The 16,132-nt window shown below is 51.2% G+C and overlaps 1 protein-coding gene across 2 annotated transcripts in view; it reads left to right on the top strand.

Annotated features, from left to right (window-relative positions):
* dctn4 (dynactin 4) overlaps positions 1-16,126 on the top strand; it is a 37,437-nt gene extending 21,311 nt beyond the window's left edge. For both annotated transcript variants that reach the window (XM_038796244.1, XM_038796243.1), the window contains 4 exons: positions 11,346-11,400; positions 12,517-12,624; positions 13,367-13,464; positions 15,871-16,126. In XM_038796244.1, the coding sequence (XP_038652172.1) occupies positions 11,346-11,400; positions 12,517-12,624; positions 13,367-13,464; positions 15,871-16,084 (475 nt within the window). In that variant the 3' untranslated portion in view covers positions 16,085-16,126. The remainder of the gene's footprint in view (positions 1-11,345; positions 11,401-12,516; positions 12,625-13,366; positions 13,465-15,870) is intronic.
* Positions 16,127-16,132: the final 6 nt, after the last annotated feature.

Below are 16,132 nucleotides of genomic sequence, written 5' to 3'. Positions count from 1 at the left end.
TTCCACTTGTAGGAAAATCTAGAAGCAGAGGACGCAATCTCAGACTAAAGGGGCAATCCTTTAAAACAGAGATGAGGGGGAATTTCTTCAGCGAGATTGTGGTGAATCTGTGGAACTCTGCTGCAGAAGGCTTCTATATTTTTCTACAAGTGGAAACATCCTCTCCATGTCCACTCTATCCAGGCCTCGCAGTATTTTGTGGAGGCCAAATCACTGAATGTCTTTAAGATAGAGATAGATTTGTTCCTGATTAATAAAGGGATCAGGGGTTATGGGGAGAAGGCAGGAGAATGGGGATGAGAAAATATCAGCCGTGATTGAATGGCGGAGCAGACTCGATGGGCCAAGTGACCTAATTCTGCTCCTATGTCTTATGGTCTTATCACCACTTCCCGCAAACATTTGGCATGAGGCAGGTGACAATCTCCTTGCTGTATCAACATACTGGATATCATGGCAATGTGCATCTGTTTTAGCAAAGGGCTTCCCAGCTTAAAGGAACACTCCGCAGGTGCAGGGTTTAGGGGACTAGGATGCATTATTCTGCCAGAGTTGTATACCATAACGAGAGATTAATGAGAGATTGTAAGAATATCTCAGTTATGGTGTGCAGCGCCAGCCCTTCCTATCCCAGTGTGAAACAGAACAAAGGCAATTAGGATTTTTTTTTCCTGAGACACCATCAGTTTTAAGTCCCATTGCAGTTTTGGGGTATCTTGTCTGCACTCACAGGACAGAGAAGCCTCTTGCAGTTGGGTTTTACCCTGCAGTTAACCCACTATGGGAATGCCAGCTTCCGTTGGAGAAACAAGGAAATGGTTTCCTTGCAAATGCTGAATGAGTGGAGGCAGTTTGGTTTGGTCAATGATTGCGTGACTTCCATCGCAGCAACTCTGGAAGTATACTTGTTTTTAAGAGAGACGCCAATCCATTCCCTGAACTGAGGCCAGGGTATAGATCAGCAAGGCCAAGTATTTAAACCTTTGGAGATTTTAAAAACACATCTGAAAGTTTCTACAGGTGGAAATTGCTTCTCCGAGATCCATATTTTGATGGCTTGCTTGGAGTCCTGTCGGGTTTGATTAAAAACTAATTTGGTAAGCTATAAACCGCAAGTCTGCAGGAAACCTGTTGGTCTCCTTTTTACACTTTCTTCCTGTCATTTGGACAGCTCAGGGCCATCTGGATAGTGTAAGGAAGTGTGGGACCTCAGCACTTTGAAAGATTTTTTGCACCTTTTTTTGAAAGAATGAACTTAACGTTTTTTACACCCTAGCAGCAGCTCCACGATATCCGTTAGTACTGTTACGATTTCTCGACATTTAAGACGGTTTGCAAATTGACCATGAGTGGGACAGCCTACTGAGCACTTTGTAAAAACTAGGCTGCATGTAGCACCCAGAGTTGGGTCACTCGCAGTGCGCGACCCAAGTCACACAAGACTGCATGAAATGGAAAAAAAAATGAAGATCGCTTATTGTCACAAGTAGGCTTCAAATGAAGTTACTGTATAAAGCCCCTAGTCGCCACATTCCGGTGCCTGTTCGGAGAGGCCGGTAGGGAAATTGAACCGTGCTGCTGGCCTGCCTTGGTCTGCTTTAAAAGCCAGCTCTTTAGCCCTGTGCTAAACCAGCCCCGTGGTCTGGAATCACACTACTCCAAGCAAGAGGTCAGGGTCCAGCTCCGTGAATGTAACCCTTCGTTCGCATCACTCGCAATTCTAACCAGAAATTGGTGACTTCAGCTTATTTCATAGAATTTGCAGTGCAGAAGGAGGCCATTCGGACCATCGAGTCTGCACCGGCTCTTGGAAAGAGCTCCCTACCCAAGCCCATACCTCCACCCTATCCCCATAACCCAGTAACCCCACCTAACACCAAGGGCAATTTGGACCCTGAGGGCAATTTACCACGGCCAATCCACCTAATCTGCACATCTTTGGACTGTGGGAAAAAACCGGAGCACCCGGAGGAAACCCACGCAGACACGGGGAGAATGTGCAGACTCCACACAGACAGTGACTTAAGCCGGGATCCGAACCTGGGACCCTGGAGCTGTGAAGCATTTGTGCTATCCACAATGCTACCGTGCTGCCCAGTTCACGTGCTTCCCCCCCATTCCAGTCTCACCTTTTTGTTTGAATCCATTTGAAAGCCAAAAATGTTGCAGACTTGAACTGAGCCCTGGGTTTATTGACCTGGAGTCAGTCAGAGCACTCTATATATAGTGTTCAACCTCTGTTAGCCTGTGGCTTTTATTGCCATGAGTCTTTACAATCACACGTCAATGTTCTCGAGCGTGGCAGTGGCCTTTACAGACAAGTCAGAATTGTAATTGCGTTTGGTTTTCAGTATCCTCGGCTGTTACACTGGCTGTTTCGCTTTGAACCTGTAAATACTACATTGTAGCAGCGATTTTGTATTGCTACTGCTGCTAAACTCTGGAATAAACCTTCTTTGCAGGACAAGGAGGCCTCAGCCCAGTGTGGCAGTGGGTGCAAGATGCTTAATACTGCGACCCTAAGATCTCGCAGATCTGTGTTGGTGTCACTTCACAAGGCTGATTCACCAACATGGCATTGGCTTGACTGCTGTTGGGAGTGTTGTGTGCAATTTTGGACATACCTTTACAGTACAGAAAGGATATTGGAGCTATGGAACAAGCACAATGTGGATTCGCCGCGAATGTGCATCGGAGTGAACTACTTGGGGAGAAAAACCGGAGTGAATGGGGAAGATTAGAGGAGGAGTTCCCGTCAGAAGGATTGAGAGGGTTGACAGTGCAAGATTGTTTCCACTGGTTGGTGAGCTGATAACAGGATGGGTTAATTTATGATTCATTTGTAAGCTTAGCAAACAACTTTGTACTTGTATTTGTTCTCCAGGTGTTCACAGGACATCACAATCAGTGGCTGGCACCTTGCAGTTTGCATACAGCAAGATCCCATCAGTAGCAATGAGTTAAATGACCAGTTTATATCTCTTTCTGGTTCTGTTAAGGAGGGGATATTGACTCAGACATCCAGAGAACTGACAGTTTGTGCAGTTCCCATTGAAACCTTTACCCAAGAGGGCAGATGGGGGCTCAGTTTAATATCCCGTCCGGAAGACAACACTTCCGTCGTTGCAGCACCCACCTCAGCCTGGATCCTGTGCTCGAATTTCTGCAGTGTGACTTGAACCTACGACGTTCTGAGGCAAGACGGCTAAAACTAAATCTAACACGGGGAGTTTGATGGGAATTCTTTGCTGCTGACTTTGAGAATGTGGTATGCATTAGTGCAAGTGGCTATTGAAACACAGTCATAGAAATGAGACATTTGGAAAAAGTAATATTTCCAAGTTTGTTGATGACATGAAACTTGCTGGGAAGGTGAGTGGTGAGAAAGATGTTAAGAGGCTCCAAGGCGATTTAGACAAGTTGAGTAAGTGAGCAAATACTTGGCAGATGCAGTATAACATGGATAAATGTGAAGTTATCCACTTTGGATGGAGAAACAGAACGGCCGAGTATTATTTAAATGGTGAATAATTGGGAAATGTTGACGTACAAAGGGACCTAGGTGTCCTGGTACACCAGATACTGGAAACAAGCATGCAGGTACAGCAAGAGGTTAGGAAGGCAAATGGTATGTTGGCCTTCATTGTAAAATGACTTAAGCAGAGCCTTGGTGAGATCACATCTGAAGTGTTGTGTGCCGTTTGGTCTCCTTACCTAAGAAAGGATATACTTGCTTGAGTGCACCAGACGATGGCAGGATTGTCGCGAGATTGGGACGACTGGGTTTGTATTCACTGGAATTTAGAAGAGGGAATCCAATTGAAATGCCGGGAATCGAACCTGAGACCCTGGCGTTATGAAGCAACAGTGCTAACCACTGTGCTACCGTGTCGCTCTGAGTTTGACTGAGTGTTTCAAGTGCATGGAACTGCTGGAGATATGTTGATATGTAATAAATGAGCCCAGCAAAATGTAGTACAGGCATTAAAAAGGGACTGCTTGATTTGCAGGCTAGGCTAGTGAGTGTTGTTACAATCCTCATGGAGATCAGTAACTTAGAAATAGATTAATTTCCAGAAGCCGGCAAGAGCTAAAGGACAAGCTCTTTAATGTGACAAACAAAAACAACATGGGTCAAAGGCAACTCAACAGGCAACTAAAACATTAACACCATCCCCTTTTTCATTCCAATTTCCACCTTGTTTTCCCCTGACCACCATCTCCCGCTGTCTGTCTCTCTCTGTGTCTGTCTCTCTCTGTGTCTGTCTCTCTCTGTGTCTGTCTCTCTCTGTGTCTGTCTCTCTCTGTGTCTGTCTCTCTCTGTGTCTGTCTCTCTCTGTGTCTGTCTCTCTCTGTGTCTGTCTCTCTCTGTGTCTGTCTCTCTCTGTGTCTGTCTCTCTCTGTGTCTGTCTCTCTCTGTGTCTGTCTCTCTCTGTGTCTGTCTCTCTCTGTGTCTGTCTCTCTCTGTGTCTGTCTCTCTCTGTGTCTGTCTCTCTCTGTGTCTGTCTCTCTCTGTGTCTGTCTCTCTCTGTGTCTGTCACTCTCTGTGTCTGTCACTCTCTGTGTCTGTCACTCTCTGTGTCTGTCACTCTCTGTGTCTGTCTCTCTCTGTGTCTGTCTCTCTCTGTGTCTGTCTCTCTCTGTGTCTGTCTCTCTCTGTGTCTGTCTCTCTCTCTGTCTGTCTCTCTCTCTGTCTGTCTCTCTCTGTGTCTGTCTCTCTCTGTGTCTGTCTCTCTCTGTGTCTGTCTCTCTCTGTGTCTGTCTCTCTCTGTGTCTGTCTCTCTCTGTGTCTGTCTCTCTCTGTGTCTGTCTCTCTCTGTGTCTGTCTCTCTCTGTGTCTGTCTCTCTCTGTGTCTGTCTCTCTCTGTGTCTGTCTCTCTCTGTGTCTGTCTCTCTCTGTGTCTGTCTCTCTCTCTCTCTGTCTCTCTCTCTCTCTGTCTCTGTGTCTCTCTCTGTCTCTGTGTCTCTCTCTCTGTGTCTCTCTCTCTGTGTCTCTCTCTCTCTCTGTGTCTCTCTCTCTCTCTGTGTCTCTCTCTGTGTCTCTCTCTCTGTGTGTCTCTCTCTCTGTCTCTCTCTCTGTCTCTCTCTGTGTCTCTCTCTGTGTCTCTCTCTGTGTGTCTCTCTCTGTGTCTCTCTCTGTGTCTCTCTGTGTGTCTCTCTGTGTGTCTCTCTGTGTGTCTCTCTGTGTGTCTCTCTGTGTGTCTCTCTGTGTGTCTCTCTGTGTCTCTCTGTGTGTCTCTGTGTGTCTCTGTGTGTCTCTGTGTGTCTCTCTGTGTGTCTCTCTGTGTGTCTCTCTGTGTGTCTGTCTCTCTGTGTGTCTCTCTCTCTGTGTCTCTCTCTGTGTCTCTCTCTGTGTCTCTCTCTGTCTCTCTGTCTCTCTCTCTGTCTCTCTCTCTGTGTCTCTCTCTGTGTCTCTCTCTGTGTCTCTCTCTGTGTCTCTCTCTGTGTCTCTCTCTGTGTCTCTCTCTGTGTCTCTCTCTGTGTCTCTCTCTGTGTCTCTCTCTGTGTCTCTCTCTGTGTCTCTCTCTGTGTCTCTCTCTCTCTCTCTCTGTCTCTCTCTCTGTCTCTCTCTGTGTCTCTCTCTGTGTCTCTCTCTGTGTCTCTCTCTGTCTCTCTTTGTCTCTCTCTCTCTGTTTCTCTCTCTCTCCCCCCCTCTGTCTCGGCACCTCCGCCTCCTCTCGGCCCCTCCGCCCCCTCTCTCGGCCCCCCCGCCCCCTCTCCCGGCCCCCCCGCCCCCTCTCTCGGCCCCCCCGCCCCCTCTCTCGGCCCCCCCGCCCCCTCTCTCGGCACCCCGCCCCCTCTCTCGCCCCCCCCGCCCCCTCTCTCGGCCCCCCCCGCCCCCTCTCTCGGCCCCCCCCGCCCCCTCTCTTGGCCCCCCCGCCCCCTCTCTCGGCCCCCCCCCGCCCCCTCTCTCGGCCCCCCCGCCCTCTCTCGGCCCCCCGCCCCCTCTCTCGGCCCCCCCGCCCCCTCTCTCGGCCCCCCCGCCCCCTCTCTCGGCCCCCCCGCCCCCTCTCTCGGCCCCCCCGCCCCCTCTCTCGGCCCCCCCGCCCCCTCTCTCGGCCCCCCTCCCCCTCTCTCGGCCCCCCCGCCCCCTCTCTCGGGCCCCCCCCCGCCCCCTCTCTCGGCCCCCCCCCCCCCCCCCTCTCTCGGCCCCCCCGCCCCCCCTCTCGGCCCCCCCCCCGCCCCCTCTCTCGGCCCCCCCCCGCCCCCTCTCTCGGCCCCCCCCCGCCCCCTCTCTCGGCGCCCCCCCCGCCCCCTCTCTCGGCCCCCCCCGCCCCCTCTCTCGGCCCCCCCGCCCCCTCTCTCGCTCCCCCCCCCCCCGCCCCCTACCTATGTCTCTCTCTCTCTCTCTCACCCCGCTAGGGTCATCTGTTCCGTTCCAGGTAATCCTTCGACACACTGCATACCTTTGTTCTGCCATTAACGCGCACTGATCTCTTAATGTGCCACCATCACACCTTCCTTTGCCATGATCACCACCATTTACATCCCCCCCCACCCCCCACTACAATACAAATCTCCATCCTATTTCCAGTTTTCTCAACTCTGATGAAAAGTCATCCAGACTCAATGTTAGCTCTGTTCTCTCCACAGATGCTGCCATACCTGTTGAGTTTTTCCAGCTTTTCCTATTTTTAAAACTTGAAGGAGAAGTACTTTTTAATTTACTACCGTATATACTCGCGTATCATGCGACTTTTGAAGACCTAAATTGTAACCTAAATTTGGGGGGGTCGCATGTTACGTGAGATACAAAATTCGCGGGTGTTTTACTTGCTGTTTTTTCTGATGGGAAGATGTTCAGCCACTTGACGTTTCCATTCATAAAAACATGAATGGAAACGTCAAGTGGCTGAACATCTTCCCATCAGAATGCTGTGGTCAAAGTCTGAAGAGTAGTATTCCTGATCATATGGGTAGTTTATTCAATACATGGCCGTCTTTTTCCGATACAGAATTCGCGGGTGTTTTACTTGCCGTTTTTATGAATGGAAACGTCAAGTGGCAGAACGACGCTAGTCAAGCCAGCTGGAAAGCTGTTCGATTCGCGAACAGCTTTCACAACAGAATCCACTCTGCAGAATCCACAGACAGTGATACCATTTGGAAGTTTTAGTTTGGACATTAATTTCCAAAAAAGTGACTCGCATGATACATGAGAAATAGCATAAAATCATGTTTTGGGGACGAAAATTTAGGGGTCGCATGATACGCGAGATCGCATGATACGCGAGTATATACGGTAATTAAATCAAAATATGCTGTGCGACAAGTTTTTATGTTATGCTATGTTTCTGGCTGATGAGCAGCAGTGCAGGATTAAGTCTCAGGGCACTCTCAACTTCTAGCAGGCTCACCTCTTCCTTCCATACCAGTTGAATTTTCTGGTGTTCTTCGAGAATCATTCCACTCTGAGTGAGTATTCTCGAGGACACTTCCACCAGGCAGACCCACTTCAATGACTCGTTGTTCCTTAAATCCCAAAGTGCTGGCCGTCCTGTTCCCTTCCTTTGGAACAGAAAACCACTTTTACAAACATTCTGTTTGGTTAACACAAGAACAGGTCACCCTGCTCTTCACCACAGTTGCTGCTCCCTCACAGCAGTAAATTATGTATCTCTGTGACTCAAAATCAGCTGTCCCTATGTCAAGGTGCGAAAGCTGCCACTTGAGTTTTTAATAGGGTTCAGTTTGGATCATATGGGTTTCTCTGAGAGTCAGTATGATCATCATCCTTGCTGTCCTGGACACTGTTTTACCTCAAGATAACAGAGACATTTTACCGTCTTGTAAAGTTCAACGTTTGTCACAGTACCCTGAGAAAAGGCTGTGTGTGAAGCTGTGGCAATGTACTCTTCATCAGAATCAGAGTCCGGATTCAGCAATGTAACAAATTCGATTTTGAAAGTTAACGATTGGATCTGCTTCCACCACCTTTTCAGCCAGCACATTTAGAGTTTACCGTCTAATCTTCAAGGACAGGCCAGCATATGAACAAGGAGCAGGAGTAGGCCACTCGGCCCCTTGAGCCTGCTTCACCATTCGCTAAGATCACTGCTCACCTGATTGTAACTTCAATCCCGCATTCCTGCCTATCTCTGATAACCTTTCACCCCCTTGTTAATCCAGAATCTATCCAGCTCTGCCTTTAATATTCTGAGGATTCACCTGAGGAAGGAGCAGTGCGCCGAAAGCTAGTGTTTGAAACAAATATGTTGAACTTTAACCTGGTGTTGTACGACTTCTTACTGTGCTCACCCCAGTCCACCCCCGGCATCTCCACATCTTAAAAATATTCAGATTCTGCTTCCACTGCCTATTGAGAAAGTGTTCCAGAGAGTCACCGCCCTCTGAGAGAAACCATTTCTCTTCATCTGTCTTTAAAAGTGATCCCTCATTCTAGATTCTCCCACGAAAGGAAACATCCTCTCCACATCCACCCTGTCAATACCCCTCAGGATCTTAAAGGTTTTGATCAAGTTGCCTCTTACTCTTCTAAACTCCAGCGGATACAAGCCTAACCTCCAACCTTCCCTCAAGACAACCTGCCTATTCCAGGTATTAGTCTATAAACCTAAACTTCTTCCAATGCATTTATCTCCTTCCTTAAATAAGGAATCAATACTAAACACAATACTCCAGATGTGTTCCAGGGAACACTGACTCGCACATCTGTATTTTCATTGGTAGTGGTGCCTTTTAATATGAATACATTCCATTGAAGCTAAATATTTATAAATGCAGTTGTGTCCGATCGGCATTGTTAAGCTTGACTTGTGTAACAAATGTTCGAGGATGGAGCTCACGAGAGAGTGATGGAATTACATTGCCGAATGTCTGGGAGACCAGCACATTGGGCTGGGCAGCTTCCGTCTCCTTCCCTTGCAGCAGTTGCCACAGTGTGTTACCAGGGACCTGCCCCTCACATTCAAAAAATCATTTTGTGCAAAGTAAGCGCCTTCTAATCACTTCTACTGCAGGTGCCAGCATCACATTGAGGAGGTGAAGTACCAGGGGCACTGCTTATTTCCTGTTCCTTTTTATTATCCCTCCCGAGCGTACAATATCACTTCTAACCTTCCCTGGATGTAATAATCAGCTGCAAGTATGTTGGCGCACCGTGCTGACCGTCCCAGTGTAGTGCTGTATTAATAATCTGCGCAGGGTTCCTGTGATCCATCACTCTCTCACACGTAATGTTTCCACATTTCCAGCGTGTTGAGAGCAGCAGAGAGTGCTGTGTCCTGTTTACGCCAATCGTCTTTTCCTGAGGGGATGCAGTACTTTGGCTGCGCAGACTGCGGAGGCCGATCGTGCTGTAACAGTTCATCCTTACACTTTGAGTCTGCCAGAAACATCCTAACCACAAGGGAAGGAGAAAAAACACAATGCTGTCTGTCAGAGAGTGTTGTTCAGGATAACAGAGGGTTTATTGTTTTTCCCCAAAAGGCAGGTGAACCTCTCGAGGGTCGAGTGACTGAGTTAATGGACCAGGAAAAGGACAATTGGCATATCATTGGACAGTATGAAAATTTAGGCATGGATTAAGTCACCATCTGAACTTACTCATGTTACTAATGTTCGAGGATGGAGCTCACAAGAGGGTGATGGAATTACATTGCTGAATGTCTGGGAGACCAGCACATTGACCTGGACAGCTTCCGTCTCCTTCCCTTGCAGCAGTTGCCACAGTGTGTTACCAGGGACCTGCCCCTTGCATTCAAAAAATTGTTTTGTGCAAAGTAAGCGCCTTCTAATCATTTCTACTGCAGGTGCCAGCATCACATTGAGGAGGTGAAGTACCAGGGGCACTGCTTATTTCCTGCTCCCTTTTATTATCCCTCTGGGTGCTGTTGCTGGAGGGTCCCAGCAGTCACGTGGGGGCTGCTGCAGCACCGTCCCAGCAGCCGTGCGAGGGCTGCTGCATCTACTGCAGGGTCCCAGCAGCCGTGCGAGGGCTGCTGCATCTACTGCAGGGTCCCAGCAGCCGTGCGAGGGCTGCTGCATCTACTGCAGGGTCCCAGCAGCCGTGCGAGGGCTGCTGCATCTACTGCAGGGTCCCAGCAGCCGTGCGAGGGCTGCTGCATCTACTGCAGGGTCCCAGCAGCCGTGCGAGGGCTGCTGCATCTACTGCAGGGTCCCAGCAGCTGTGCGAGGGCTACTGCACCGTCCCAGCAGCCGTACGAGGGCTGCTGCTGCTGCACCGTCCCAGCAGCCGTGCGAGGGCTGCTGCATCTACTGCAGGGTCCCAGCAGCCGTGCGGGGGCTGCTGCATCTACTGCAGGGTCCCAGCAGCTGTGCGAGGGCTACTGCACCGCCGCAGCAGGCGTGCGCGAGGGCTGCTGCACCGACCCAGCAGCCGTACGAGGGCTGCTGCTGCTGCACCGTCCCAGCAGGCATGCGCGAGGGCTGCTGCACCGCCCCAGCAGGCGTGCGCGAGGGCTGCTGCGCCGCCGCAGCAGGCGTGTGAGGGATTTCGCTTTAAACACTAAACATTCGTCGTTGTTCAGGGTCCAGTTTATACCAGATTTGAATGTTTGAATCAGCGTAATCCACCTTGTGGATGAGATGTTAAATCCAGGCCCTATGGCACGACATTGGGAAGGACGGGAGTGTCAGTCTGCTTCTTGGGTTAATATTTATCACTCAATCTGCATCTCAGAAAACAAACTATTGGTTTATTTTCAGATTGCTGGTTGTGGGAGCTTGCTGTGCACAAATCGGCTCTCCCATTTCCTACGTGACGACAGTGACGACACTACAAAAGTTGTTGTTGGCTGTAAAGCATGTTGGGGTATCTCTCCTCGGGTTAAGAAAGGCACAGTAAAATGTTCAGTCTACCTGAATATGCATTTTGGGGAGAGTTGTAAGATTGAGGGTTCTGTGTTTTATAAATTTGCAATCTGGATATCCATTGCATTTTCTACATGTGGCACAGTGGTTAGCACTGCAGCATCACAGCGCCAAGGACCAGGGTTCAATTCTGGCTTTGGGTCACCCTGTGTGGAGTCTGCACGTTCTCCCTATGTCTGCATGGGTTTCGTCCGGGTGCTCCGGTTTCCTCCCACAGACCCACAGGTTAGGTGGATTGTCCATGATCAATTGACCTTCGTGTCCAAAGGTTGGGTGGGGATACAGAGCCAGAGCGTGGATTGGGCCTAGTTAGGAAGCTCCTTCGAAGGGTCGGCAGAGACTCGATGGGCTGAATGGCCTCCTGCACTGTAGGGATTCTGTGATGAGAAGAAGCTGCCAGTCAAAGGCCAAAGCTCAGGAACTGTTAAACTGATGTCTCCATTTAAACCCTTTGAAACTCAGCCTTTTCCAATTTGTTTTTATTTTCACAGGAACTATATTCCAGAGGTCCGAATTTTGTCGATTCCCAACCTACGCTTCATGAAGGCAAGCACTGTACTGTCTAATTAGCTATTTTACTAACCTGTACTTTTAATTCCTGTTCGGTCACAAAGTGCAAATCTTTGTGAAACCCACTCCTGGGGCGAAATTCTCCGACCCCCCGCAGGGTCGGAGAATCGCCCGGGGCCGGCGAAAATCCCGCCCCCGCCGTGGCAGAGATTCTCCACCACCCGGCGAGCCCCCTGTGGCGATTCTCCGGCCTGCGATGGGCCGAAGTCCCGCCACTGTCAGGCCTCTCCCGCCGCCGAGGTTTGAACCACCTCTGGTGGCGGCGGGATCGGCAGCGTGAGCGGGCCCCCATGGTCCTGGGGGCGGCGCGGGGCGATCGGACCCCAAGTGGCCAGGCCTGTGATCGGGGCCCACAGATCGGTGGGGGCCAGTGCCGTGGGGGCACTCTCTCTTCCGCTGCGCTCAACGCCTCCACCTGGCGAGGTAGGCGGCAACGAGAATCCCCCCAGCTGCCACTGACGTCACCACCGGCGCCATGCACGAACAGCGCCAAGGCCTTTCGGCCAGCCCCGGCGCCCGGGCGGTGGGCCGGTTAAGGACCGTTGAAGCCGGTTTGGGCGGTTTTGTGGAGAATTCCGCACCTTTGGGGAGGCCCCGACGCCGGAGTGGTTGGCGCCACTCCCCTACGCCGGGACCCCCCGCCCAGCCGGGTAGGGGAGAATGCCGCCCCTGATATTTTTTCAATTTATTCAAATTTTCAAACGCCTTTGGATGAACTCTGAGTTATCTGCTCTAAATCATTGAATTATCCTGTAATTTCCATCAATTATCAGAGGAGATTTATTGACTCAAATTTGAATAGCTATTTTCTGGATGTTTCTCTGAAATGTATTTATCTCGGTCACTGTTTTAATCCACAATTGATCAGTTTTGCTGCTGTGGCCGGTGGTCAGCTGGAGTCCTGAGGGAGAAGCCAACCAGTTTCTCTCCTGGTCAGGCGGAGGTTTGAGCCTGTGAGGGGGAAACCTGTTGGGAGGAGACGAGGGGTGGCGAGGAGGGAGGGGGTGGCGAGGAGGGAGGGGGTGGGGTTTGTTGTCAGTCGGAATGAGGAGTGGGCTTTGATGTGTTATATTCTTGTCGATCTGTCTGCAGGAGAGCCAGGTGCTTCTGACACTGACTAACCCTGTGGAGAACCTCACACACGTGACTCTCCTGCCCTGTGAAGAGGCAGACCCTGACGATGTGCACAGCACAGCAAAGGTAACTCCGGTCAAAAGGGGAGGGGGGAGCTTTATTCCCATAACTCCCCATCGGTTGTGAAATGCGTTTCTCTATTTCTGTCCAGCTTTGCTTGCAGTGGTGGCTTTGGGGCTCCCTTGCTTACATGAGATTGAAACCAATCGAAGCCAATGGTAACAAACTTTCCTGGACCTGAATTGGCCCAAATGTTCCAGTTTAATGTTGACAGCATTCTTCACCGCCTGTCGGCTGCTCCAGGTCATTGTCCCAACCCTGTGCAGCTTCTACTCGCCCCAATCGCCACAGCCTCAGTCGACATTCACCCTGCCACAACCCAGCTTCTCCAAACTCAACCGGCTTCCTTTGCTGTCCTGGTGGCCTTATCCGACCCTCGCATCGGAATCACCAGCTTCAACAACTTCCCACACTCCCTCGACCCCTTGATCATCAGGGTTCCCTTTGCTTCTCTGACACTCAGACATGGGGCTCCCTCTGCTGCACAGAGCATCTCTTCACGGCTGCCATTCTCCTCGTCCTCCTCAGATTCTTGTCTCTAACTCGGAATGTTCCCTCAACTCAATCTGATGTTATCACCGGGCTTTCCCAACCCCCCCCCCCCTTTCCTGGAAAACCCCCTCTCCTAGAGTGCACACACGAGCACAGCCCCCCTCCTGGAACACCCCTTCCCCCCCCCCCCCCCCCTCGCTCTAGCACCCCGTGAATGGCGAGTGCTGTCACCCACTCCGCTATGTCTCTGTTCCAGGTTGTTCTTCCTTCGAAGGAAATCGTCCTGGCCGGGAAGGATGCAGCTGCTGAGTATGACGAGCTGGCTGAACCGCAGGATTTCCGTGACGACCCAGAGTAAGTGATGAATGGGGCTCACAAAGCAAAGAACAAGCTTGAGGGGTCGGATCTGACTTTATCTGGAACAGGGTTATTGCCGGTCTTAATCCCTCGTTACCATGGAAATGGCTGCTGAGCGACAACAGAGGAATCGTGTTCGGGGTTTAAAAGTTTTGCTTTCCAGATTCATGGAATGTTAGAATTTTCTTCCGTGTTATTTTCTCACTGGACCTTCACCCTGCAGACATTGAGAGCTGAAATTAAATGAAAATTGCTTATTGTCACAAGTAGGCTTCAAATGAAGTTAAAAAAGCCCCTCGTCGCCACATTCCGGCGCCTGTTCGGGGAGGCTGGTAAGGGAATTGAACCGTGCTGCAGGCCTGCCTTGGTCTGCTTTAAAAGCCAGCTATTTAGCCCAGTGTGCTAAACCAGCCCCGAAGCGGAAGAGCTGCTTTGTAAGGCATGGGTGTGGTCTGGTACCTCCCCTCTGGGGCTGGTGTTCCCACCACCCCACCTGGTAACCCCTTCAATGACAATTTACTGGCTCAGAAGGTGCAGAGCTCTCTCAATACGACCCTCCGGCAATGCAGCATTCCCTCAGTACTGACCCTCTGACAGGGCAGCATTCCCTCAGTACTGACCCTCTGACAGTGCAGCACTCCCTCAGTACTGACCCTCTGACAGGGCAGCATTCCCTCAGTACTGACCCTCTGACAGTGCAGCACTCCCTCAGTACTGACCCTCTGACAGGGCAGCATTCCCTCAGTACTGACCCTCTGACAGTGCAGCACTCCCTCAGTACTGGCCCTCTGACAGTGCAGCACTCACTCAGTACTGACCGTCTTACAGTGCAGCACTCCCTCAGTACTGACCCTCTGACAGTGCGGCACTCGCTCAGTACTGACCCTCTGACAGTGCAGCACTCCCTCAGTACTGACCCTCTGACATTGCAGCTCTCCCTCAATACTGACCCTCTGACAGTGCCGCACTCCCTCAGTACTGACCCTCTGACAGTGCAGCACTCCCTCAGTAGTGACCCTCTGACAGTGCAGCTCTCCCTCAATACTGACCCTCTGAGAGTGCCGCACTCCCTCAGTACTGACCCTCTGACAGTGCAGCACTCCCTCAGTACTGACCCTCTGACAGTGCAGCACTCCCTCAGTACTGACCCTCTGACAGTGCAGCACTCCCTCAGTACTGACCCTCTGACAGTGCAGCACTCCCTCAGTACTGACCCTCTGACAGTGCAGCGCTCCCTCAGTACTGACCCTCTGACAGTGCAGCACTCCCTCAGTACTGACCCTCTGATAGTTTAGCTCTCCCTCAGTACTGACCCTCTGACAGTGCAGCACTCCCTCAGTACTGACCCTCTGACAGTGCAGCACTCCCTCAGTACTGACCCTCTGATAGTTTAGCTCTCCCTCAGTACTGACCCTCTGACAGTGCAGCACTCCCTCAGTACTGACCCTCTGACAGTGCAGCACTCCCTCAGTACTGACCCTCTGACATGCAGCACTCCCTCAGTACTGACCCTCTGACAGTGCAGCATTCCCTCAGTACTGACCCTCTGACAGTGCAGCACTCCCTCAGTACTGACCCTCTGATAGTTTAGCTCTCCCTCAGTACTGACCCTCTGACAGTGCAGCACTCCCTCAGTACTGACCCTCTGACAGTGCAGCTCTCCCTCAATACTGACCCTCTGACAGTGCCGCGCTCCCTCAGTACTGACCCTCTGACAGTGCAGCACTCCCTCAGTACTGACCCTCTGACAGTGCAGCACTCCCTCAGTACTGACCCTCTGACAGTGCAGCACTCCCTCAGTACTGACCCTCTGACAGTGCAGCACTCCCTCAGTACTGACCCTCTGACAGTGCAGCACTCCCTCAGTACTGACCCTCTGACATGCAGCACTCCCTCAGTACTGACCCTCTGACAGTGCAGCACTCCCTCAGTACTGACCCTCTGACATGCAGCACTCCCTCAGTACTGACCCTCTGACAGTGCAGCACTCCCTCAGTACTGACCCTCTGACAGTGCAGCACTCCCTCAGTACTGACCCTCTGACAGTGCAGCACTCCCTCAGTACTGACCCTCTGATAGTTTAGCTCTCCCTCAGTACTGACCCTCTGACAGTGCAGCACTCCCTCAGTACTGACCCACTGACAGTGCAGCACTCCCTCAGTACTGACCCTCTGACAGCACGGCTCACCCTCGAAACTTACCACTGACTTCCGCAGAGTTTTAATTAATAGATTTAGAGAGCTTTTCCCATGCGCCAACTGAATTGTGGAGCAAGTTGCACACCTGTTCTAGTTGGATAAGTCTTTCAAAGGGCTAGAACAGGCACAGGGGCTGAATGGCCTATGCTCAGTGATTCATTAAGGTTTACTGACAACATATTGTGACTCACTTTTTCCATTGCAGCGTTGTGGCCTTTCGAAAATCCAACAAGATTGGCTTCTTCATCAAGGTCATCCCACAGGAGGAGACTGGCAGCGTGAACATTAGCTTCAAGCTGCGCTATGACTTTAAGAACCTGGCGGGGCCGATCCGACCACTAGAGGAGGGGGAGCAGAGTGCCGAGGTCATCTGGCTGACTCAGCACGTGGACCTGAGCCTCGGCCCACTGGCGGCCTGAGCCCTGTGCTGGGCAGGAGCGATCCCGGACTCGGCATCCACAACCAAT

This window comes from Scyliorhinus canicula, chromosome 4 (assembly GCF_902713615.1).
Source record: "Scyliorhinus canicula chromosome 4, sScyCan1.1, whole genome shotgun sequence".
Lineage (NCBI taxonomy): Eukaryota > Metazoa > Chordata > Chondrichthyes > Carcharhiniformes > Scyliorhinidae > Scyliorhinus > Scyliorhinus canicula.
This window is presented reverse-complemented; position numbering and strand designations above follow the sequence as displayed.